This window comes from Coenobita brevimanus, chromosome 115 (assembly GCF_032717465.1).
Source record: "Coenobita brevimanus isolate Jiangsu-jjx chromosome 115, ASM3271746v2, whole genome shotgun sequence".
Taxonomy (NCBI): domain Eukaryota; kingdom Metazoa; phylum Arthropoda; class Malacostraca; order Decapoda; family Coenobitidae; genus Coenobita; species Coenobita brevimanus.
The window spans coordinates 1,024,324-1,050,000 of NC_137068.1; the positions used below are offsets into that span (position 1 = coordinate 1,024,324).

General features: G+C 41.8%; 2 protein-coding genes across 2 annotated transcripts; both read right to left on the reverse strand.

Moving 5' to 3' along the window:
- Nucleotides 1-5,230: 5,230 nt before the first annotated feature.
- LOC145418577 (uncharacterized) lies at nt 5,231-10,737 on the reverse strand. The gene is made up of 3 exons (XM_080286945.1): nt 10,680-10,737; nt 6,257-6,366; nt 5,231-5,637 (listed from the first exon to the last, which is right to left on the reverse strand). Exons 1-3 carry the CDS (start codon nt 10,725-10,727, stop codon nt 5,256-5,258), a joined length of 540 nt encoding a protein of 179 aa, XP_080143071.1. The 5' UTR covers nt 10,728-10,737; the 3' UTR covers nt 5,231-5,255.
- Nucleotides 10,738-14,604: 3,867 nt separating this feature from the next.
- LOC145418598 (putative G-protein coupled receptor AH9.1) lies at nt 14,605-22,817 on the reverse strand. Its single transcript, XM_080286965.1, has 3 exons — nt 22,807-22,817; nt 15,143-16,073; nt 14,605-14,805 (listed from the first exon to the last, which is right to left on the reverse strand). Exons 1-3 carry the CDS (start codon nt 22,815-22,817, stop codon nt 14,605-14,607), a joined length of 1,143 nt encoding a protein of 380 aa, XP_080143091.1.
- Nucleotides 22,818-25,677: the final 2,860 nt, after the last annotated feature.

Below are 25,677 nucleotides of genomic sequence, written 5' to 3' on the forward strand. Positions count from 1 at the left end.
GGCAGTTCTTAGTCGTCCCCTATCTATGTTTCACCTACAACAAAAGAAATCCTATTTACAGGAGGAATATTATCATAGGCTTTATATTTTCTGCAGGAAGAAGGGGAGGATAGAATCATATATATTTTGTTCTTCTTGCAATAAGCCTTCCAAGTTACAACAGGGAATCTAGCATGAATATACTGTATTTGAGAATCGGGTTCTAGATATGTACCTGTATACTGTATAATGTAAAGTAGCTATTATTATTATTATATGGATTTTATATGTATATTATATATATATATATATATATATATATATATACAGTATATAGTATGGAAGTATTCAAGCTTTGATAACTTGAATTTGTAAACTCTCGTGATTACTGTATTTATGTACAACCTTTATTAATCTAGTCAGCTTTATTGATTTGCTCTTTATTTTCCATGACAGTATGATTCAAAGACAGTAATGCTAAGGTTTAAAAAGGGATGGAGTACAGAGGTATATGAGAGCAAGGTGTATGTGGGGCTGGGCAGGGAAATGGCGGGGGACAGGGCACAATTTGTTTGTGGCCATCCCTTATGGGATTAAGGCATCTGGCTATAGACAGATAGATAATTTTTTAAAAGGGTAATCAATACTCAAGCATATATATATAAAAGTATATTTAGCACCATAAGAAATATATAAAAAACCATAGTATAAAATCAACAAGATAATCTAGATCAAGCCTGAAGATAAACTTACTCAATGTAAATACCAGAAACAGTAACAGAATATTAATCCCTTCACTATGATGATATATTTTGCTGTGTTGAAGAGGGATGCCTTCATGTAGAGGCACCAGTGTGGTCAGGTGTTGGAGCTACCAGGTTATACAAACATCCTTCAGCTCCCTCCCGGTTCCTTACAAAAAGGAGGATTGTGGACTGCTGGGGGAGGACAGTTTCAGCCTGCAGTCCACCGGTTCACATTCAGATGAGCCTGGGGTTGCAACCACCACCACTGCTACTACTACTGCATTTAATTCTTGCTATTAAGAAGCAGTTTTCTTTTTATTAGGATACCACTCTGATTGCCAAGGGGCTAACAGAGGCTATGGCTACATCTTCCATTTTGAAAAGTTTCTCCTAAGCTTAATAAAATGATCTGGAGATTTGAAGAACATATTAAAAATGATATCATCATATTGCAGGAACTGGTATGATCACTTAACATTTCCTTTTAAATCTGGCCTTGAGTAAATAACCTGCTGAAAAGCTTACAAGGAATAAGTTTAATCTTCAGTGCTTTAGGCTACATACTTAAAACTTTAACTGTAAAAGGGAAAGGCAAGACTCCACTGTTTGAATGTAAATGACTTGAAAGTTAAGGGCTTTCTTTCCTTGCATTCAGAAGTATATTCTGTACTGAGCTACTTTCAGGTGATTACACTTAGTGACAAACAGATTGTTTCCTGCACACCATATATATTTTATGACAACATGCAAGCATGTTGGAGTCTTTATAAACAATTTATAAGTGATACACGGTAACCATATACTATAACCAGTAACAGATGCTTGGTGGTCTCTTAAGTTAAAGATTTCCAACTGGTTGTGGCCCATACATGTTTAAATCAGAGGAGAGATTGGGGTTTATCGTCGTTCACATAGTGCCACTAAAGTGAGTGAACCGTCATTTGCCTTCACTGTCTGAACCAAGTGGCCTGAATCCAGGCCCATATATTCCTGATGGGTGCAATAAACAACTGGTTGATGATGATGATAAAGATAATAATGCCTTCCCCTTCAGTGTTTTAGCTTTATGTACGTAGCCATTAATTTACATACTCTACAAGCTAACTTGCTGCCACAACACCATAGGCACAATGATGACTGGAATTAGCTGTTTCCATGGAATGAATAATGGTCATCAAACAAGTTCATAATGTTTTTCATAAAAATAACAATTCCATAACTGTTATTAAATTATAACTTTAAAAATCAGCATACCGAACAACTTAATATGTCTAATTGGACAACATATAATTAAGGAATGAATGGGAAATAATCAGTATTTTAACATGTATCAACTAGGCTATCCAAGTACATTCTTAATCATGGAAAAATCAGTACTGGATTCTGTGTATTGGCAACCATCATTCAAATACAAAAATGAGCCCAGCTTGTAAAATAAACTTCCATACGTGCTGCATTTTACAGTTTTGTGAATGTATAGTTATATTTACAGCCAGATCTAATCACATCAGGGAAGCATTATCCCTCTATAGTGTGTAAAATTATCTTGGTAAATTCCTAGAAGACAGCTGGACACATTATGATTTTAACCCCTTGACTCTGATAATCAGTTACTCTTTATTCAAATTATTGTCTCTCTCTGTTTATTCTTGCTACCACCAGACAGTTTCATTCAACTTGGGAATGTAAGAAGTGAAGGGGTCAGTGTTGGCAATAACAGACACCTCTACAGTAGTTTGACAAATCTCCTGTGTTGAATGTAGCTGCCTGGACACAACAGGAATTTAACTTAGAAGAGTTTTTGAACTGGAAAAGTTAGATACAACCTTCCTTAGTCTGTTTAGCTTGGGTTTTTCCTTTGTTGAATAAAATCTTATGGAGGTAGCAAGATATATGTAAAAATGTTATCAGTGTGAAGGGGTTAATCTAAGCACTAATGCTAAAGCTTCTTCAGCTGCAGGAAGCACCCAGCTTTGTCCAGAGTTGAGAACATCTTAAAAAAAAAAAAAAGTTCCCTTGAAATATCAACAAATATTAAATTGGAGAAGTACATGATGGATTTGATGTCTTTCTAAACTAATGAACGCAGTGACTATCTGATAGGTATCAGGTGTACGTAAATAAATAATACAGTAATAATACTGTAATAATAATAATAATAATAATTTGATGGTAAGGCTTGTGAGGTGTAGCCAGGATTCCAGGGGCTTGAATGATGTATGAATGATAGTCCAACCCATTTTAGTAGGTATGCTCTTAATAGGCCTCTCACTTTCATTATTTCTGGATCATACCCCAGCCATCTTGGAACTGGCATGAGGGTCAGGATGATGATGATTACCCCACTGACATCACTTTTAGTTTATTCATGCCATCTGAAGTAAAGTCACAAGTCCAAACCAAGACTTATGTTGTTTTAAATCTTATTACACATTTCGTTTCTTTTTTCCTATCAGCTTCCAGCAACTAAAGGGAAGTAATTAGCTGTTTCTGGAATGTAGTTTAGCTTCCAGTCCATTAAAAAAATAATAATAATAAAAAAAATTGTACCATGGAAAACCCCAATATGACAATTCCATGAGGGTCATTTTTATGTATGTAACTTTGTCTTTATTCAGCTTAGGACAGGCTCTTAAGAAACCCTGTATATGAGCAGTTTTTCCTATGCTGAATAAAATTGTCTCAGTAGCAAGAATAAACTAAAAATGTCAATGGTTAACTGCTGGATGGTGTGTCTATAATATTTTTTATCTGATTAAACAGGAGATAAAACTACAGTATCGGGACCAGTATCAACAAGGATGATAAGCTGTGACTTCCTTTCAACCAGCTACAGTTAATGAAAGGTACCTCTCACACCAATTTCTTGCTCTGTTAGGAAAAAAAATGTAGAGGGTTTGATCTGTGAGTAGAGCAAAGATTCCAGGGCTTGAATGATGTGTGACTGAATGTCTGACTAATTTCACTGGGCACGCTGATGACAGTTCTCCCTCTTTCATGCTTTCTTTTTTCCTTGTTTCCTGGATCTTACCTCAACCTATTCTAGGTGGGAAAAAGTGGTGAGGATGATGATGAAACTGTTTAGTATTTAATTCTCTACTTAATCCTTACAATCCTAAGGCATAAAACAATATGCCTTCACTTTGCTTTGCCTATAAATTTGCCTATATTTGTTGTTGAGCCGCAGGCTCATCTGAAATATGAACCTGGTGGACTGCAAGCTTAGGCTGCACTTTTGCAGTCCACTATGTCCCTTTCTGGGAATAGGGATGTAGTTGACAGACATTTGTATAAGCAGGTGGTTGACCCACCTTGCTATATTACTGCCACCATAGGGCATCCCTCTCCAGCACCCCTGTATTTATATAAAAAATATATATTATGCATAGTTTGTATTTAAAACTTACTTTTGGATATATTTATAACATCTGTAAATGGTATTTTACACTTAATATTGATTTGCCTGTGAGGTGGAGCTGACAGTTTTAAAGGTTTCAGTTAATTTTCAGTTTCATGAGGCACTGTTAACAGTTTTTCCTTTATAATGACTACCTCTACATCTTGAAACTATCCACTTCATTTATTAATGGGAAATAAAGTCATGATAATCATAAGTACAAAATCAAATAAATTAACAAGCGAGATCAACAGGCTGCCAGTATAGCCAAATGTACAAGATACTGTACCACACTAAATCATATCCTTTCTTTGCTTGGCAGTTTAAGATGATTCGGTTCACTACACAATATAACATCATAAAAATCAACATCCCTTAAGTATTTCTGAGGTAACAACATATATATACAGCTACTGCACTGTGCTGTAGAGTTTTTATTTTATTTATTTATTTTTGTGATTCTCAGACTACTAGCAATAAGTACACAGTTAAGTAGGAATGATTGCAACAAGGAAAAAAAAATGCACAAAGATTAACCTCTTCCCTGCAATGATCTTTTTCACTTTATTCTTGCCACCCCCAGATGGTTTTATTTAACTAAGAGCTGTTGATGTGGATGTGACTCAGAGCATTAGAAGAAATATTCTTAAATGACTTGGCCATGTGAAGAGGAGGGAGAACGATACTGATGTGAGCTGTGACGTGAGCGAGGTGGACAGGAAGAGTGGAAGAGATAGGCAGAGGAGGAGAGGGAATGGAGAGAGAGAGATGAGAGATGTGTGTGAGTTTGACGGAAGGCAAGCAAATGGCAGAGGACTGGTAAATATGGAGGTGATTTGTTTGTAGCCACCCCTTATAGGATTAAGGTGTCTGGCTATAGATAGACCAACAGGGGTAAACCTCTTACAGTGTTAGGGTAGAATTCCCACCCTGAAAAGTCTCCCCAGAGATCAAAAAAATCATCTGGTGGTATGTTGTTCTTGGGCCACAGGCTTATCTAGATGTGAGCCCAGTAGACTGCAGGCTGAAGTTGCCCTCCTCTAGTGGTAGCAAGAATAAAATAGTGTATGTATTTAAAAAAAAAAAAAAAAGGTGAAGGGGTTAAATTTAAGTAACATTCTTGGACATATTCTTCAAGGAGACTTATCACTGTACTCTTTTCTTAAATATTCCTGAAATGCTATAAACTCTTGATCTAGCGACACCTTTGCACGGTCACTTAGGTCACTGAAAAACTCACTCGCTTTCTCCACATCATTTTCTTTCTCCTTCACAAACTCTGGTTCAGTTTTGTCAGCATTCTCTTCCTTTTTCTTGAAGTCGTTGTAACACTTTCGAACATCGGGAAGCATCGTGTCTGCATCTGCGACGTACACCTTAAACAGATTGTTGAGGTCAAATTGTTTACATTTTAACCAGAACTGGTAACGTCTTGAGTTATTGCACATACCGGGAGCCTCAGGACTGACTTTCTCAATGTCCTCGTCTTCATCGTATTTACCTCCTCGAAGATACCTGAAAGTAATAATCAACTATAATACATAAATGGAAACTTTAAAATATGGAGTACGGTGCTGTACATTCATCATCATCACTGACTGTCATCAAAATTGTCACCACCATCACCACCACCACCACGATCATCACAGCTCTTCAATTGGTACCATAAACTGAGGGCAGCTGGTACAGCAGTTAAGAATGAAAATCTGCCAACTTTATGTAATGGGAAATATTAAAAAGGGCCATTAATTTGATTACTGTAAGTGTGGGAAAGAGGGAAATCAGCTTTACAAGTTGCAATGGAACTTTAACAGGCAATCTTTATCCAATTTACCATGGAATTAACAGCAAAAATGACATTAAAAAGGTTCATATATATCAGAACCAGCCTGTCTGCTATGGGAACCTATAAACTAAAGACTGAAACTTCTCCTCTACTGCAGTTCACCATCCTCCTTTTGGGGGTAGGGAAGATAAGGCATGTTCATATAACCAGGCAGTGGAGCCACCTAGTTATGTCAGTGCCACCACAAGAAGGCATCCCTGTCCAGCACATATAACAAGGATTTGCTGTGGTGAAGAGGTTACTGTTAATCCAGCCATCCTCCATTTCATAGCCACAATTGTACCATACCTAAAAAATGCCTCTCTGCCTCTGGGTGGAAGGTCTGCGAAGGAAGGCTTGCTAACCCACTCCACCAGTTCGTCCCTGCTACTGGGTACACCTCGAGCTAACGGCTGGTCCTAGGAAGAGGGGGGAAAAAAGAGGAGGATCAGATTAACATATTCAGGCTCCCAGGAATCATCATCACTATCATGCTCCTTCACCTCCACCTCGTCACCATCATCATCATACTCCCAAGTCTCATTTCCATCACTGTCATCATGCTTCTGAAACTCATTTGCTGTTGAAATCATCATAATCATGCTCGTAAAACTCATCCTTAGCTGAATCATCACCATCATCACATAAGACTCATTCCCAGCTGAATAAAGCTGTCTGGCATCAGGTGGAATGGAATAAGAGAGTTGTTCAGACCATGAGGGAGTTAACTGTACTGCATATCTAGTACAGGAAATGGCAGAGATAACTGTGTGGCCATTCGCACCAGGAAAGATAAACTGCCAATGACTGGACCTGCTCGTTAACACATACAGCAACTCATCATTATAGTTCATTTTTTAATATTCTTTTACAGCATACAATTAGGTCCAAATAGTCCATAGCCGTTCTTGCTTAATCCCAATCCGTCTGACAGAACAAACCCATCAGTCACAGGTTAGCACTGGTTCTGTGGGGCCAACCTACTGTACAGTACAGGTACCATACACAGGACAGTACGAGCCTGACTCATTCCTGTATAGATACAATTACCGTAGGTAAGAACATACTCCGTGTACGGATCCTGCACCCCCTTGTGGTAGACAGTGTCCCACCTAGATTGGACCAGACTCCTTCCTGTGATAAGGTGTAATGAAACATGAGATATGGCTCCAAGGTACATGCCACGGCTGCTCAGATGACCGTGCCACCACATGTAGGCTCCTTTTGAGTACCAAATTCATAAATTACACAATGCTTAAAGATTAAATTACACTAGCTCAGGTGAATGCCAAGTGTCCAGTACTTAGGATGAAGGGCCACACTGTCTAGTAACTCAGAAGACACTCCTCCTTCAGAACCATGGCTCATCAAATTCAGTGTAATAGAGAGTACTTAAGTTACAGGAGCAACCCAAAATTGTCAGATGAAAACATTACTATGCAACTGACTCATCAGTATTAAATGATTTTAATATTTTAACTAGACAACCTTTTAGGTTTAAGTATTATAGCCATATACCTTTCCTCAGCGATAGTTTAGGATTTAATATTGATTTTATATCGTGCGAACATGCAAAGCTTAATACGGTATTAACTATTACGTATCGATTTCTTTAAGTTATTAACCTTTTAGTTTGCTAGACCCTCACCACATACCTGTTTCTTATCGTCGTCACTCCTAAAAAGCCCCTTCAGTTTCGTGGTCAGTCTCTCTGCCATTATGCCGTAAGGAAAGAAGCCGCTGCCCACCCCTTACTATTGGCCTTACTATATCACTGAGGGTGGCGTGTGTGAGGGGGTGTATGTTTACTGACAGCCACAGTTGCCACATCACCCTACCGCTAAACTTGCTCTCAGAAAGTTGCTGCTTAGTACAAATAAGTCATGGGTTGATTGATTGAAATGTTTAATGTCGTAAAGGTAGGACATTATACAATATGTGGTGGTGGTGGTGGATCCTGCCAACACATCCCCTTCAGCAAAACAGTTATAGGCAGTAAAGTGGTTACACATTTGTACAATGTAATGTGGCAAGAAAAAGTGCTGAAATCGCAACAGCTATACTGAAACTTCATTCTAAAATACCCCTTGATTTCTTGCCGTTGGACATGAAAAACTGTTACAAATTATAAACTCCAGCTATAGTGAAGGAAAAATATCAATTCTGGTGTTGGCAGCAGTGTCAGCAAGTTTGTTATTATTGCTTTCGAAATTAGTATTACTGTAATTAATACCACCCATCTAACCTAGTTATCAACCGCATCAGACTCGACCCTGGTACTTTGCCAGTTTAGGTTATTTTTATAGACACTTCATCGCTCATTCTGATTTCTGACGTTTAGGAGGGCGCTTTCATACTCCAGAATTTCTTAAATGTATCTATTCCATGCCATCCAGACATTAGTTTTCATACCCATCACATGGTGGGGACAACTCTAGCATTTTATTCCAGCAAACAGTAGGCCAGTGCTGTATTCTTTCGTTTTTACAACGATAAATATCAGTCAGTCATTTGGCGCCAAAACGTGGATCGGTCACTCTGCAACAAAAACCAGTAGCAAGTAAACTGAATTGTTTTGCATAACTGGGATAAAAAAAAGTTCATATAAAAATTAACGATGTAAACTGATACGTGTCTGTGGCACAAATATACCAAAACGTTTAAATATTACCAAGAACCATGGAGTTGCTGGCGGGAAGACTGTCACGTCACTAGGCGGGAAAACTTTGAATGGGCAGGAAGTGTGACAGTGCGTGCGGGAAATTTGGCTTCATGTATCCCTCCACAGAATAAGGTACAGTATTCTTTCAACAGTTTTCAAGCTTTTAACTCTTACTACGAAAGGTTTAGCAAATAATGTAAGCAAGATAATGAGTTTTTATTAAGAATTTAGCATATTTTTCATGGGCTGCTTGCAGCGTCCGATCGTGACACCGAAGGGAGTTTTCAGTGATCGACATTTTTTTTTTCTTTAATGTATTTAGTATATGTGTTTGTATGCATATGTGTATCTTCATCATCATCCTGCCCATTTTCTCATTCACAGGTTGGGTGAGATAAGGTCTAGGAAATAGGGGAAAAAATGGTAACTACTTAACAGTAGGTTTTCCCCAGTGAAATGGGCGACATACCTACTCACCATTCAAGTTCCCCTGAGTTAAAATATCTCACAAACCAAATTGGATTTGGACAATAATTGGTACATACATTGTGTGTGGCTCTGGCAAGAAATTATTCAATTTTGGTGCCGATCCTTCATATGTCACGGATCTCAGACATCACGGTCAGTGGCAAAATTCGGTCTGAGAGAGGGACGCCTTCATGTGGTAGCACTGATATGACTGGGCATTGGAGCTGTGTGGCTATACATTCTTCTCTTTCCTTGCACTCGAAGTAAGGATGGTGTAATTCCGAGGAGAAACTTTAGCCTGCAGTCGAGAGAGAGAAGAGGGCAGGCGTTGTAATTTCCTTATTTGAATAAAAGCATCATGTATCAGCTAGAACAAAATCAGAAAATTTGCCACCTCCCCATATATATATATATATTTTTTATAATAGAACAGAGGAAGGAAAAACAAATTAATAAAAAATAATCCATACACCAGATTAGCGGTGTCTCAAAAAATCTGTAACAGTTGGGCTTGAACAACTGTAGATTGAAGTTCTGAGGGAAACAACTCCGGGGAAGCGAGTTGCAAAGAGATGCAGTTCGGGGAATAAAAGATTTCTGATAGGCTGAAGTTCTGCAACATGGCTGTGTGATATTCCAGTCATGAGCGCTACCAGATGCCCGTGTAGCACAGGGGAAGGCATGGAGAGGTGGCACAATAGATGCAAGTTCGTCTGAGCATTTGGCATAAAAGTAGCTACCTGTAAAATAATGCAAGAAAGGCATCATTCCTTTAGTTGTAGGGGAGGTAGTTAATTTGTAATGGCAGGGTTGTTAATAATTCTAACAGCTTTTTTCTCATTTTGTCCAGTTGTTTTAATGCAACTTCTCCACATCCATTCCACAAGGGTGAGCAATATTTCGGCTGACAGCGCACATTACTTAAAAATTATAGGTAACTGCTCGTCAGTGAACATTATAACAGTAGATTAACACTATATCACGGTGCTGCTAATCACGAAGTGCTGTGGAAGGAATGCACGGTCGCAGTATGATCTTAATTCTACCACTGAGCTACGAAATAATCTGCAAAAGGACGAAAATACCTGCTGAATTGAACGAACTATAGGCCTAACCTAAACTGGTTCCTGTTGTCCCATATAAGTACTTTTATATGGGGTTAGGTGGAGGGTAGGATATAGGGGTTGGGAATTTCGTAACATATTTTCCTTAGCTACTTATTTTGCATGTTACAACCAGCAGTTTATTCTTCTTTATCATCATCTCCACCTCCAACCCCCTGCCTCTCCCCCTCTCCTCTCCTCTCCCAACCTCCCCTCTCCAAACCCCTGCCTCTCTCTCTCTCCTCTCCCAACCCTCCCTCTCCAACCCCTTGCCTCTCTCTCATCTCCTCCTCCAACCCTTCCCCTCCAACCCCCCTACTTCCTCTCCTCACCTCCCCAACCCCCCCCCTCCAACCCACTGCCTCTCCCTCTCTCTTCTCCTCCCCCAACCCCCTATTCCACTCACCTCTCCTTCCCCTCCCCTTCCCCTCAAACCTCTGCCTCTCCCCCTCCAAACCCCTATATTTTTTTTTTCTTAATGTCACCTGAAGCCACTTACCTGTGACTGCACGTGTACCTGGATGTGTTTACTGCTTCCCTTGCCCATTTCTGATTTTCTTATTACGGTTCCTCTTTAAACTGTAGATCTCGGGGTACACTTCTCTTTCGGTGTTTTTTCCTAGTTTCGGGTCATGTTTGTCGTTTTTGTCTTGCTGATTCGTTGCTTAGTTTTCTTCAAAATTTATGAATTAGGTTTTTTAAATGTTCAAGTTCATGCTTATTTTCATTTTTAGCTAGAACATTTGTCATTCATTATATTCTTCACGATATTTTTCGAACCATATACGTTCTTCATTGACTATTACACAATTACCAGTTCATGATTGTTAATTTGGCTTCAAGAGTCGTTGTTCATTTTGGTATTTTACATGCAAAGGTCACAGCCGTCTGTTTGATACCTGGAATTATACGTATCTATTGATTGCTTTGCCAGCCGATAAGCAGAAATAAAGATACTTTCTGTCATAGTATTTTAAAAGGAGAAAACTAGATGTACTTTCTGGAGTACCATAGTACCATATGCCCTAAGGCACTATGGGAGTTTCACTAGGCGAGATATTTGACCTTGTTCTATGGGGTATAAGATAGGTGTTGAGCTGCTCCTGCTCCACAGCACATCTTAATAATAAACAGCTGATTCCAAACACTTCTTAATCCAAGGCAAAAACATCCACACCTTCAAAGTACTTTATCCACAGCACAAAACCCCCACACACCCCTCCATGGCTGCCCATTTACCCAGTCATCGTGTGAGAGACGTGGATTTTCACACGCTCAATCTGGCTTCCTTTTCGTTCGTTTCCACCCAATCTCGCTTCCCGTGTGACACCCAAGCCTTCAAGGACACGTCACTGGTACAATAAACACCAGTCAGTTCTTATTTTCTTAATTTTTGACTGGAATACCGAGGTTCCTACACATAGCAACATTGATTTCCAGAGCTGGTGCCGACTGACTGTTCACTCCGGCATTACCAGCGAAATTCTTCCTTTTCACTCATATTCGCTCGCTTGTCAAAACGAAACGCGAGGCCTACTTTTACAATATGACATACCCCTTTTTATCGACTTATTTTTGGTGAACCGTGGGTAGATGTATAGTGTGTTAAATTATTCAAATGGAGGAAGAATATCAGTGTTTTCTGCAAAGGTCACGAGCGACGAGGCGAAATATCTTGTTATCTGTTTACGTCAGGCGCCGAAAGCGAACAAGTGAACCAAGACGGTCATGCAGAGTTTTCATGTACAGTATTTTCCTCTTTATAAATCAGCCTCCTATGTTTATTTATTTACTTTTAACATAAATACTAAGCAATTTACAGAAAAAAATATAATCATTCTCTGCCGTTGCCACCTGTGAAGTTGATCGACCAGTTTTTTAGCTAAGAATTTGATACCTAAAAACCCCAAACTTGCAATAAATGCCTGTATTGAGGTCCAAGAGCAGGCTTTAAATTAACCATGCTCTGTTCATTTAACTAGGCGTAAAAATGCCATCTCATGATCTTCAGTGTTATCCAGTAATAAGAGACTATAATTAGAATATGATGCTAGTCACGAAGAATGCCATGGAAAGGATGCAGAGCCGTAGTATTATGTTTAGCCATTACAGGAAATAGCTAGACGTGACGAAAATATAACTAAGGTACAGTTAATAAACGAATCTTGAACAGAAAATAAACACAAGGGAAGAGGGATAGGGTAATGTAAACTGATGATATGATGGTTACGATGATGATGGTGATGAAGATGATAAAAGTGAATGAACGAATCCTGAGTTACAACAGATGAACACAATGGAAGAAGGATAGGATGGTATAAATTGATGATATGATGGTAAAGATGATGATGGTGATGATGATGATAATGATGCTAGGTGATGATGATGATGAACCGTGGATGGAGGTGCACTGGATGTCGTGGATGTGTGGGAGGGGTAAGAGGGTGTGGGCAGGGTGACTAATAAGGAGAGAATGGAAAGGAAGAGGAATGTTGGTGGAAAGGGGTAACGGAGAGGAAGAGCAGAGGAAGAAGAAACGGCAACGTAGAGGGGGAAGAAGAGGAAAGGGAGAGGTGGAGGAGAAGAGGAAGGGGAAAGGTAGGGGAGAAGAGGAAAGGGACAGACAAGGGAGAAGAGGAAGGGGAAAGTTAGAGGGGAGAATAAAAAGGAGAAAGATAGGGAAGAGGAGGAAAGGGAAAGGTAGGAGAGAAGAGGAAAGGGCAAGGTTGGGGAGAAGGGGAAAGGCAGGGGAGAAGAGGAAGGGGAATGGTAAGGAAGAAGAGCAAGGGAAAAGGTAGGGGAGAGGAGGCAAGGGACAGGTATGGAAGAAGAGGAAGGGGAAAGGTAAGGGAGGAGAGAGAGAGAGAGAAAGAGAACCCAGGACTGATGAAAGGCAGGCAACAGAGGTGGTTTAGCAGTGGTTTTAGTTATTTATTTATTTATTTGTGTTTGCACTTCATTTTTTTCCAATAATTAATATATACGGTACTTACTGCCACTATTTTTTTTTTCTTGAGTTATTATACTTCTTGTTAATGCATTTTTTTAACTAATGTTTTTTGGCACCATTTTTTCAGCAATTAATATGCATGTTTTTCTTCATTTACAGAGGTGAGCAGCGCCTTCCTTCCTCCTCTTCTTCCCCCCCTTCTCCCTCAACCCCTCCCTTCCTCTTCCCCAGCCTCTCCCTTCCCCCCCTCAACCTCTCCCTTCCTCCTCCTCAACCCCTCCCTTCCTCCCCCTCAACCTCTCCCTTCCTCCCCCTCAACTTCTCCCTTCCACTCAACCCCTTCCTTCCTCCCCCTCAACGTCTCCCTTCCTCCCCCTCAACTTCTCCCTTCCACTCAACCCCTTCTTTCCTCCCATACAACTCCTTCCTTCCTACCCCTCAACTCCTCCCTTCCTCCCCCTCAACCCCTCCCTTCCTCCCCCTCAAGTGAGATGGAAAAACAAGGACGGTATTTTCATCTCTACGTCCCTTGTCAGTAAGTGTTAATTTACCTTCTACCCTTCGATTTTTATTTTATTGCTTTATTTTCTTTATTATTGCCCGATTTGCAGGTTGGTAATGTTTTTGGTCGTGTGTGTGTGTGTGTGTGTGTGTGTGTGTGTGTGTGTGTGTGTGTGTGTGTCTGTCTTGTCTGTCCATCTCTCTGTCTGTCTCTCTGTCTGTCTGTCTCTCTCTCACACACACACACACACACACACACACACACACACACACGCACCAGTCTCACATACTCCACAATACTTTTCCATCAATGAGAAATACGTAGCCAGAGGGATAATAGAAAACCATAGCGGACTACATACATTTAATACAGCGTCTCAGCATACAATAGACAAGCAATACCTATTCATATAATTAACAAAAAACGGGAGCCAGCATGAGGAGGTGAATTACATATATTGACGCTGAAGCCATACTCTTTTCACCTCCACCCGCAACCTCCCACTCACCCTTCACCTCCACACACACTCCACACAACTTCCCACTTCACACTACGCCTCCACACAACGTCCCTCTCCACCCTGCACCTCCACACACTCCTACTCCACCTTACAACTTTACGTGCAGCAGCATCCACACTCACAGCATCTCAAAATTCCATCCCCTTATAGTTCCACACCTTCCGCACACTCCACACAACCTCCCAGTCCATCCAGCAACACCACATAATCCACACAACTTCACACTCCACCTACAAGCTCCCACTTCACTCCACACAAACTTCCCACTCCCCCTACAAGCTCCCACTCCACGCAACAACTTCCCACTCGACCCTGCACCTCCACACACTCCAACCAACTTCCCACTCCACCCTGCAACCTCCCAATCCACCCCAAACAAACTTCCCACCCCACCCTGCACCTCCACACACTCCACACAACCTCTCACTCCACCTACAACCTCCCACTCCACCCTACAACTCCACACACTCCGTTCCCTTTGACGCTTCAGAGAAAGAGCATCCCTGTGCCCCATTTACTCTGCCTATCATCAACCCCCACCTCCTCCCCCACTCCCTGGCCGCCTCTCTCACTCCCGGCATCATTGTGAAGTAGAGGAAGAAGTTGAGGGAGAATCCGAGGACTTCTAGAGAATTGGCCACCGCGCGGAATACCTGGGGAAAGAACGTGAATTAGAAGTTGGATTTACGAAAACGGGATGGGAAGTTTGTGGAAGTTAGAGGTGGTGGGGTGTGGTTAGGTAGTGTTTGGTGAGCGAGTGTGTGGTGATAGAAGGTGGGGTTAGGAGGTTCGGTCTGTCTATCTATCAGTCTGTGTCTATCTGTCTATCTTTGTCCCTGAAGCATATTAACCTGATGTCCAAATGAATCTAGGGTATCTGTTTGGTCTGTTTATCTGTGTCAGTCTGTTTATCTCTCTGTCTATCTATCTGTCTATCCATCTGTTTGAATATCTATCTATCTATCCACCTGTTGCTATTATCCTACTAACCTCGTGTCCAAATGATTCTGGGGTATGTCCTGCCGTGTCTACCATGGCAAGAACAGCAGCAGGTAGATTAGTCAGTAGGAAGCAGGTCACAATAGCCAGTAGCAGGTGCACCAGACGCCTTTCCTGCTGTCTCCTTGCCCCGTCTTGGCCCCGCTTGGCCCCGTCTTGCCCCGTGAGGCTAGTCTCTTGCCCCAACGCCTTGCCCTGGAGGCTGCGCCGCTGTGTAGCCAAGCGCATGAGGGCGCATATGATGGCCGAATTGAGTATGACCAGGAGCAGCGCTGGGGCGAATCGATGACAGAGTTCCACGAGCACCGTCCACACCTCCCACGCCTTACCAAGATGCGTGACGCCTTGGTAGGTGTAGCCCAGGCCTGAAGCAGCACAGACGACCTCGTGGTGCAGGAAGCAGTGTGGCAGGTACAGAAGAGCCGGTACGATGAGGGACATGGCGACCCGGAAGGCAGCGGTACGGGGTGCACTGACCGCCAAGTAGCGACGGGGATGGCACACTGCTACGTACCGATCCACAGAGAGCCCTACGACGATGAACACCCCTGCACTGGTCAGGCCATTCATTATAGGTACCTCCAGGTGCGCATAGTAGAACGCCCAGTGGAAGGTTAGCAGCGTGCGATCTAGGTTTATAATCGCGGGTATGAGGGATGTCGCTGCTAGGAGGTCTGTAATAGCCAACCACGTCAAATATCTATACGTAGCTGCCAAGGCCGGACCCACACCGCCCTTCCATGCCTTCAGGAGCAGCAGGATATTGATCAGGTTGGTTAATAGGGCGCTGGTGATGAGGATGGGGAAGAGGTAATGATACGTCACCTTCATAAGCATTTCCACCTGCCCTTCCTCTTCCTTGATCATCTCCATAGCACTTTCATTTCCCGTCATCCCCGTCAGGTTCGTGGGCATACAGGTTCTGAAAAGAGGTATTCCACTTAGTGTATACTTTGGTTTACTTGACCTGAGAGGAAAACCAAGAAATAGAATTGTTCCAGTTAACGTATTAATTGGCGTACACACACACACACACACACACACACACACACACACACACACACACACACACTCAGTTTTCGTTACCATATACCTTCCTTAATATATTCACTACAGTATATCTCCCATAAAATAAAATCGTCTAAAGATACAGAGAATAAATCGAATAAAAATAAGTCGCCTGAATAAAGATGCAAAGTCGAATAAATTGTCCAGGGAGAGATGTAATTAAGACAGGTAGTGCAGGTAAATACAGGTAAACACGAGGCCAGGTATAAACAGTGAGAGAAAATGTTTGCAGTCGTTATTCCGAGTGTGTATACCCAACGTGTGTGTGTGTGTGTGTGTGTGTGTGTGTGTCCATTCAAGTTCTGTTTTCTATCATTCACACCAACATCTTCCCTTTATACAGGTTCATTCATTCTTAACTACCTTGCCACAGTCTGTCTTCACCTGACAGCACTGGGCAACTCCCTCACCGTGAACAATAACTCGAGGTTGCGTAAAATTCGACGAGTCTTAGGTAGAAATGCGTCTCTTTGGTTACTATTCCCGTTTTATTCTATCCATCTATTGCCAGACGCCTTAATCCCATACGGGGTGGCCACAAACAAATCGTCTCCACGTCGCCGTGTCCCCCGCCATTTCACTGCCCTGTTCCCAACTCACTAACTTGGCCTAAAATTGCCATCACTCCACCTCGAACGCTGAGTTATAATAATGCATTAACACTAGATTATGATGCTAGTCACGAATAAGTAATATGAAAAGGATATAGAGCCGCAATACTGAGCTACGTGTAATAAGCTACAAAGGGACGAAGATCTGGGCCAAGTTAAGGTAAATTAATTATAGTCTTATCCACCCTCCAGTCTGACTACACCTGGCCATCGAGCGAGCCGAAAGGAGTTAAGGATATTCGCCTGGCTGCAACAAATGCACCCTAGTGGTTATTCTGAGTGTGTTTACGCATAGGGATGGGGAGACCGAGGATGAGATGGAGGGATGGAGTAGAGAGGTATATGAGAGAGGGGAGTGGAAGTTGGGGGTAGGGCGGCGAAATGGCAGGGGACAGGGGGACATGGAGGCGATTTGTTTGTGGCCACCTCTTACGGGATTAAGGCATCTGGCTGTGGAGAGATAGGTAGATAGATGGTGTTTCCCCAGCTTGGCGTGGACAGGAAGTTACGTTTCAAGTGAGCTGGATTCCTGTGAGTAACATGACCCACAGTTACACTCCCACCTGCATCCTTCCGTTGATTTTATTGCTTTATTTAATTTTGTAAATCCATGCTCTTGTAAATGCACTTTGATTATTGATTGTCACTCTCCCTCCCTCCCCCTCTCTCTCTCTCTCTCTCTTCCTCTTTATATTGCTACCTCCAGACAATATCATCCAGCTTGAGGAAGAACGCGAGAGAATATTGAAGTGCATGGTACAAAATAAATCGCCAAGGAAGAGGTGTTACGAGGCCCTCTGAGCTGACGAGAAAACGTACCCTTGGAATTCTCTCTCATTTACGTCTCTTCCGGTAAACGTTTTGAAATTCCCGCCCATTTACGTCTCAACTTGTAAACGTTTTGCTTGCCACCTGCCCAAACATACCCATCCTCCACGCAAAACTTTCCTGATCTTTACGTCACCCCCATCCTCATCATGTTCACCACCACCATCATCATCACCATCATCATTACTACCACAAACATCATCATCATCATATTCACCACCATGATCATCACCATCATCATTACTACCACGAACATCATTATTATTACCACCACTACCATCACTGTTACCACCACCACTGTCATCATCATCACCATCATCATTACTACCACGAACATCATCATCATTATTACCACCACTACCATCACTGTTACCACCACCACTATCATCGTCGTCGTCACCACCACCACCATTATCATCATCATCACCATCATCATCATCATCATCATCATCGTCCTCTTTGTCGTCACCACCACTTCCACCACCACCACCATCATAATCATCTTCATTACTGTCTTCACCACCACCATCATTTTCTTCATCATCATCATCATCATCATCACAATCTCTTTCCCAGCCGTATAAATAGGGGAGAGAGAGAGAGAGGGAGAGGGAGAGTAGGAAGGGATAGTGGGTGAGGGATTCCATTTACAAGATTACATTATTTAAAAATAATAGTACTGCTTACTTTCAACACGCAAAGGAGGGTCTCTCTCTCTCTCTCACACACTCACCCACACACACACACACACACACACCAGCATAAATCTGTCTCTGTCCCTCCCACTCCTACCTCTTCTCTCATATGAATAACTGTCTTTCATCGTTCTCTCTCTCTCTCTCTCTCTCTCTCTCTCTCTCAGTACTTACATTTGTTTCCCGTCCTCCATGTTGTCTCACAGATTATTTTTCTTATTAATTTCAGTGTTTTCAAAATACAGGTTTCTTCTAACGTTCTGTCATCGTTTTTCTGTCTTTTTTTATTGTAACTTTTTCTCTATCTCTTCAAATACCAGAACAACTGTCAAACATTTCCTTTGATATATATTATTCGTAGATCACTTTTCTGTATCGTCTTCACTTCGGCTTGTGGATTTAGATCTATATATATATAAAAACACACACACACACACACACACACACACACACACACACACACACACACACACACACACACACACACACACAGAATGCAGTTTTGGCTTCCTTTCGTTCAACTTTGTCATACAAGCTTTGCAGTCTCAGCCTTTGTTTCTTTCTTTACATGGAAGAGATATTCGAAATAGCTAAAAAAAAAAAAGTCAGCTATTATTCCTGACACACACCTGACAAGTCACTCGTATATACTGTATATGTATGTATTTTTCAATGATTTCTATATTTTTTCACTTGGGTTAAAAATCGCCGTATTATAGTAATGGATGTAATTTTTTCACATCTTGGTAGGAGTCTTGGTCTGATATGTTGCTAAAAAATATCGGGTATATATATATTTACACACACACACACACACACACACACACACACACACAGTATATATGTGTAATTTTTTAACGCCTGGAAATTCCTACATCACTATTTTCCATTGATTGATACGGACCGTAACTTTATTTTTTTTTTTAATAGCCCGGTTAGAGGATGCAGGTGTGTGATATAGCTGAAAAAATAGCTCATATTAACACGTAATATTTTATTGACTGAAAAATTTTGCCTCAGGATTTTCCACTCGGTAATACTGATGGAAATTATTTTTTTCTCTTCCCGGTTTGAGAGTTCGAGTCCGAGTCACTGATTAAAAAACAAAACAAAACAAACAGGAAAATCGTATACATATTACTTTCCTCAATTACAAGTTCTTCACTCGACCTTTCTCTCTTGTCACTGAGTCATACGGAGTTAATGGTGTGCGTAACTTTGATGTCTTAGTGATAAAGTGTGGGTCTTATGGAAGAATATCGCCGCCAGCTCTCCGTGGACCTGGGTGGCTTGCATCATATTCTGTTACTGATCCCTCGGTGCAACTTTGTATTCAAGATGGTGAGGCGGCAATTTTAGGCCAAGTTCGAGTAAATTGGGTATAGTGTTACAACTGTGAATCTGCCAAGAAGTGTTGTGTGTTGTTGGTGGTGTTGTGTGTGTGTGTGTGTGTGTGTGTGTGTGTGTGTGTGTGTGTGTGTGTGTGGGGTCAGCTCTGCAAGATAACAGAGATCCTTGGAGAGGCCGCTACATCTCTCACCAATAATACGCTACCCTGGTGCGGGCTTGAACTGCCAACCCTACATTCGTGAGGCTCGAGCGTTACCACTAAGCCACAGTCCCCAGTCCACGGAGAGGTGGCAGCCATATTTCTCCATAGGTGCGAACTCGGTAGCGGCGGGCGGGAGTCTGAAAGAGAAGGGGTGGGGTGGGGGACGATTACACGCTTCAGTAGGTGCGGACGCGGTGACGGCGGAAGGGAGAGAGAGAGAGAAGGGAAGGGGAGGGGACAGCCATACGCTTCCGTAGGTGCGGACGCGGTGACGGCGGAAGGGAGAGAGAGAGAGAAGGGAGGGGGAGGGGGCGGTCATACGCTTCCGTAGGTGCGGACGCGGTGACGGCGGAAGGGAGTCTGAGAGGACGGACTCAAGAGAAAGAAGGAGCGAGTGAGGTTTGAATGGGAAGCAGTGCAGGCGCCTGGGAGGTCCACGGCGCGTATTTATAAAAGATCCCAGTGTTGGTTTGTTTTCATCTGACGGGACTGGGTTACTTGAGCATTAATATTAAGATGCATGAAATTAGATGAGCCTCAGTTATAGGAATGAGTCTCCTTGGTTACTAATCTGAGAGAGAGAGAGCGGGATTTTGGCGGGGGAGCAAACACCCGGGGTCCGGATTCTCATCGTGTCAGGAGGCACCTTAGCACCTCTTCCCTGGTGATTTATTTTTGGATAAGGCTGGTTAATATAGTTTTGTTCGTTCCCTGGCACATCCTCCTTGGCGATTTATTTTTGGATATGGCTGGTTAATATCGTTTTTTTTTTTTTTTTTTTTTTCTTATTACACTAGCATAATGACCCGTATTCTCGACGGTTAAGGAAGCTCCCTAGCACCTCCTCCTATGCTATTTATTTTGCTTATTACCTCCGCCAAGGAGGTTATGGCTTTGCAGGTGTTGGTTTGTTTGTCTGTTTGTCAGTTTGTTTGTTAGCAGGATCACTCAGAAAGTCATGAACGGATTTTGCTGAAAAATTTTTGGAGGGTAGGATATGGCCCAGGGAACAGTCTATTGATTTTTGGTGGTGATCCGGATCCAGGAGTTTTTAAAGGCTTCTCTACCATTGCGGGATGGTGGCAATTGCAGCATCGTTTTTTCTGACTCGATAATTAACGCCTACAATGCCTCCACAACAATACCGTACAAGCTAACATTTCCATTAGATCTGCCACACACTCTGCCTTGGCGGAGGTTTGCAGTCTCGGATTGCTCTTGTTACATCTTACTGTCCTCTTCTTCCAAGATCGCCATACTCCGCATACATAACCTACAAAACGATATTAGCCAGCCGTATCCAAAAATAAATCGTTAAAGAAGAGGTGTTGGGGAGCTCTAACCAACGAGAATACGAGCCAGTGTATACATATGGACTCTAACTTTCGTGTATACAACCCTTTCACGCCGATGATGTAGTTTTTTGCCTAGTTTTGGTGGTAACTAGACGATATATGTAAGTATTCTGTGTACACATTTTACGTACATACACATGCCTCTACAGTTCATACATATAGCTAGATAGATCGATCGATAGATAGGTAGGTAGGCAGGCAAGTAGGTAGGTAGTTAGATTGGTAATTAGGCAGGTAGGTAGGTAGGCACGTAGGTAAGTGGATAGGTAGGGATATAACATAGAAGAGAATGTAATAAGCCAAATAAATCGCCGACTTAGAGATGCAACGAAGCTCACATGCCATCTAGAATCTATCTATCCATCTATCTATCTGTCTGTCTATCCATTTTTCTATCTATCTATCTAGAATCCTGTCCACATTTATCACACAAATTAAAGATGCGCTCTGGATACATCTCACGCGAGGTGGAAATCAGTTGATCGCCTGCCTCGCTTTGTTTACCTGCAGTGTCGAGATTCGCAGTTTTAGCGTCGAAATGTTTACCTGGTTCTTATCTGCTTGCGTCGGCGTCTCAAGGTTAATCTCTTATCACCTGTCTGTGCTATTTATTATCACCTATCCCTTATCACCTGTCTGTGCTATTTATTATCACCTATCTCTTATCACCTGTCTTTGCTATTTATTATCACCTATCCCTTATCACCTGTCTGTGCTATTTGTTATCACCTATCCCTTATCACCTGTCTGTGCTATTTATTATCACCTATCCCTTATCACCTGTCTGTGCTATTTATTTTCACCTTTCTCATATCACCTGTCTGTGCTATTTCTTATCACCTACCTGTGTTATCTTCTGCCGTCTTATGCTCTACGTATTGCAGATATGTGTGTGTGTGTGTGTGTGTGTGTGTGTGTGTGTGTGTGTGTGTGTGTGTGTGTGTGTGTGTGTGTTTCTCACCTACCTATGACGGAATTGTTGTAGAGTGAAGAAGTGTTGTTGTTGTGGTGGTGGTGGAGGTAGTGTGTGTGTGTGTGTGTGTGTGTGTGTGTGTGTGTGTGTGTGTGTGTGTGTGTGTGTGTGTGTGTGTGTGTGTTGATGGAAGTGTTTTCATTAATTACCATTCTCACTCTGTGCTTGTAAACAAATGCAATCAACATCCACTCACGCATTTCGTGGTCTCTTGGCTTACCTTAAAGGATGAGGTATGCATCCTTTGAGCATGGATGTAAGGAGAATTTTAAGAGAGAGAGAGATGGGGAGGGGTGAGGAGGAGGGAGTGTGTGTGAATTGTTTGACTTCGCCGTAAACAGACTCACGTCACACCCGAACTTGGAGAGAGAGAGAGAGAGAGAGAGAGAGAGAGAGAGAGAGAGAGAGAGAGAGAGAGAGAGAGAGAGAGAGAGAGAAATAGTTCAGACCCCGTGATAATAGTTCCGTCGGTGCCAAAATTGAATAGTCTTCCTTCGATTTTAACCAAACTTGGTGGACAGGTAGACGGAGCACTCGTGACAAAATTATCCTCATTAACTCTACGTAACTCACCTGGGCGTCATGGCAACGGGGAAGCGAAGATATACACCTGGACAGGGCCGACGGTACCGGAGGCTGACCCCTTCTTCACCTCCTATGACCCCCTGGCGAAATATAAGAGGAATTTATTTAGTTCTCTCTCTCTCTCTCTACAGTGGAGGTGGTGAATATAATTGACTGGTGATAGCGAGGATGAAAAGTGAATGACTCTATGATTTACTGGGGATGGAGTGAATGGGGCTTGCTACAGTACTTTCACCTTACCTTGGCCCAGATTTGTAAATATTGCACACGTCTTTATTATTATTTTTTATTAAGATTATGGTGATTATTGTTGATGTTATTGTCATCATCATATAACCATCATCATATAATATTACTACTGCTGCTACTGCTACTACCACTACTACTACTACTGTTACCACTACTACTACTACCACTACTACTACTGTTACTGTTACTACTACTACTACTACTAGTACCATTACTACTGTTTGTTATTATTATTATTTTTATTATTATTATTATTATTATTGTTATTATTACTGTTATTATTGTTATTACTACTACTACTACTACTACTACTACCACCACCACCACCACCACCACCACCACCACCACCACCACCACCACCACTACTACTATTACTACTATCATATTCACATGAAGTCAGCCTTATCATTCGCTCTAGTCTGGAAATATTGTCATGTTTTTTTTTTTCTTGGAGGCAACAATGTGCAGGCTTCAATTTTTGGGTTCCTTCCATGCATTAAAAAGAAAAGGAAAAGAAAGCATTGTTTGAGTGAAAAGAAAAACACAGAGTAAGATTTATACACCATTAAAACACACTCACTCTTGCTTTACTGAGGTAGAAGCATAGGTAAAGAGGAAATGTATTAGCAAGCAGTCCTATGCAGTATCTATCTCTTTACCTGTCTATCTATCCATCTTGTTTGCCTATCTATATATCAGTCTGTTTACCTATCAGTCTATCTATTTGTCTACCTATCTATCTGTCTGTCTATCTATCCATCCGTCTATCTGTGTATCTACCTATCTATCTATCTATCCATCCATCTGTCTATCTATCTGTTTACCCATCAGTCTATTCATTTCTCTACCTACCTATCTATCTATCCATCCGTCTATCTAACTATCTATCTGTCTTTCTATCTATCTATGTACCTATCATTCTATCCATTTGTCTACCTTCCTATCTATCAATCCATCCGTCTACCTATCTATCTATCTAGCTATCCATCCATCCATCTGTCTGTCTATCTACCTATGAATCTATCCATCTATATACAGTACAGGTAAATACAGGTAATTAACACTTTACCTGGCCCACGTAGCCTCTGAACAGGTGGTACAGATTAGGCGTGCACACCTGAGGATGAGTGGAGGTCTTGGGGATAGCTGTGGTGGGCCTGTGTGATAGATAGATAGATAAATAGATAGATATACAGAGAGATAGGTATGTAGGTGAATAGATGGATAGATAGATAGATAGATAAATTGATAGATAGATATACATGGATAGGTAGGTAGGTGAATAGACGGATAGAGAGATAGGTAAGTAGATAGATAGATAGATAGATAGATAGATGGATGGATAGATAGATAGGAAGGAAGGTAAACAGATGGATAGATAGAGAGGTAAACAGATAGATAGATATATATGTAGATAGATTGGTAACAGCAAAGGATAGATAGACAGATAGATATATTTTGGTGGGTGTGCTGATATTGTGGGTATGGAGAGAGAGAGAGAGAGAGAGAGAGAGGAGATAATTAAATCAAACAAATTACAGTTCCTGACAAGCCTTAATGATCAGTTGTGTGCGGGGATGGTTATTGATGAGAGAGAGAAAGAGAGAGAGTGGAGGGGGGAGAGGGAAGAATTAAATAGATATATAGACGGACAAAGAAAGAAATATGGAGATAGATAGATGGATGGATAGACAGATAGATAGAGAGAGAGAGAGAGTTGTTTTGCAGTATTTTCAGTCTGTTTACATATATTTACACTATCACTCACTCTCTCTCACACACTCTCTCACTCATTCTGAGGAAACTGAGAAACTACGTTGAAAGATACATCCTTCCTTACTCTCTCACCACGACTACCACCACTACTACCACTACCACAACCACCACTACTGCTAGCACCACCATCACCACCACTGCTAGCACCACCATCACCACCACTGCCACCACAACTACCATCACCACTGCCATTACCACCACCATGACCATCACTATCATTATATCACCACCTCCACTACTACCACAACCACCACCACTACCATCACCACTACCACAACCACCACACCACCACACCATATAGGCACATCACATCACAATCCCAGTACACTACATCATACCAACATATCACACATGTTCTGCCACACCATACTACTTCAGTTCACCACACTACACCACACCACCACCACACCACACCACACCGCTTACCTTTTTAGCGTGATTCGGCCTCGGATGGAGTGAGACATAGTAGAGATTAGGCTGTTCGTTGTCTGTCTATCTCTCCCTCTGCTTCTTGTCCTCGTCTCTGTCTCTCCCTCTGCCTCTTGCCTCTCCTCTTTGTCTCTCACTTTTATTATCTCTTCTGTAGCTGCTTAGGGAGGCTCTAGTTGTCTCTCTTCTTTGCCCCGTATCTCTGTCTTTCCTCCAATCGTTTCTCCTCTCTCCACCTCTCCTCTTTGCCTCTTCTCTTGCTGCCTTTTTTTTTCTGCCTCTCTTATTTCCTCTTCTGTAGCGCCTGTATCTCTCTCTCTCTCGTCTTTCCTCGTACTGCCTGTCCTCTTCTCTTACTCTATTAATTTCTCTTCTGTACCTGCCTGTGCATACTCACTCTCTTTA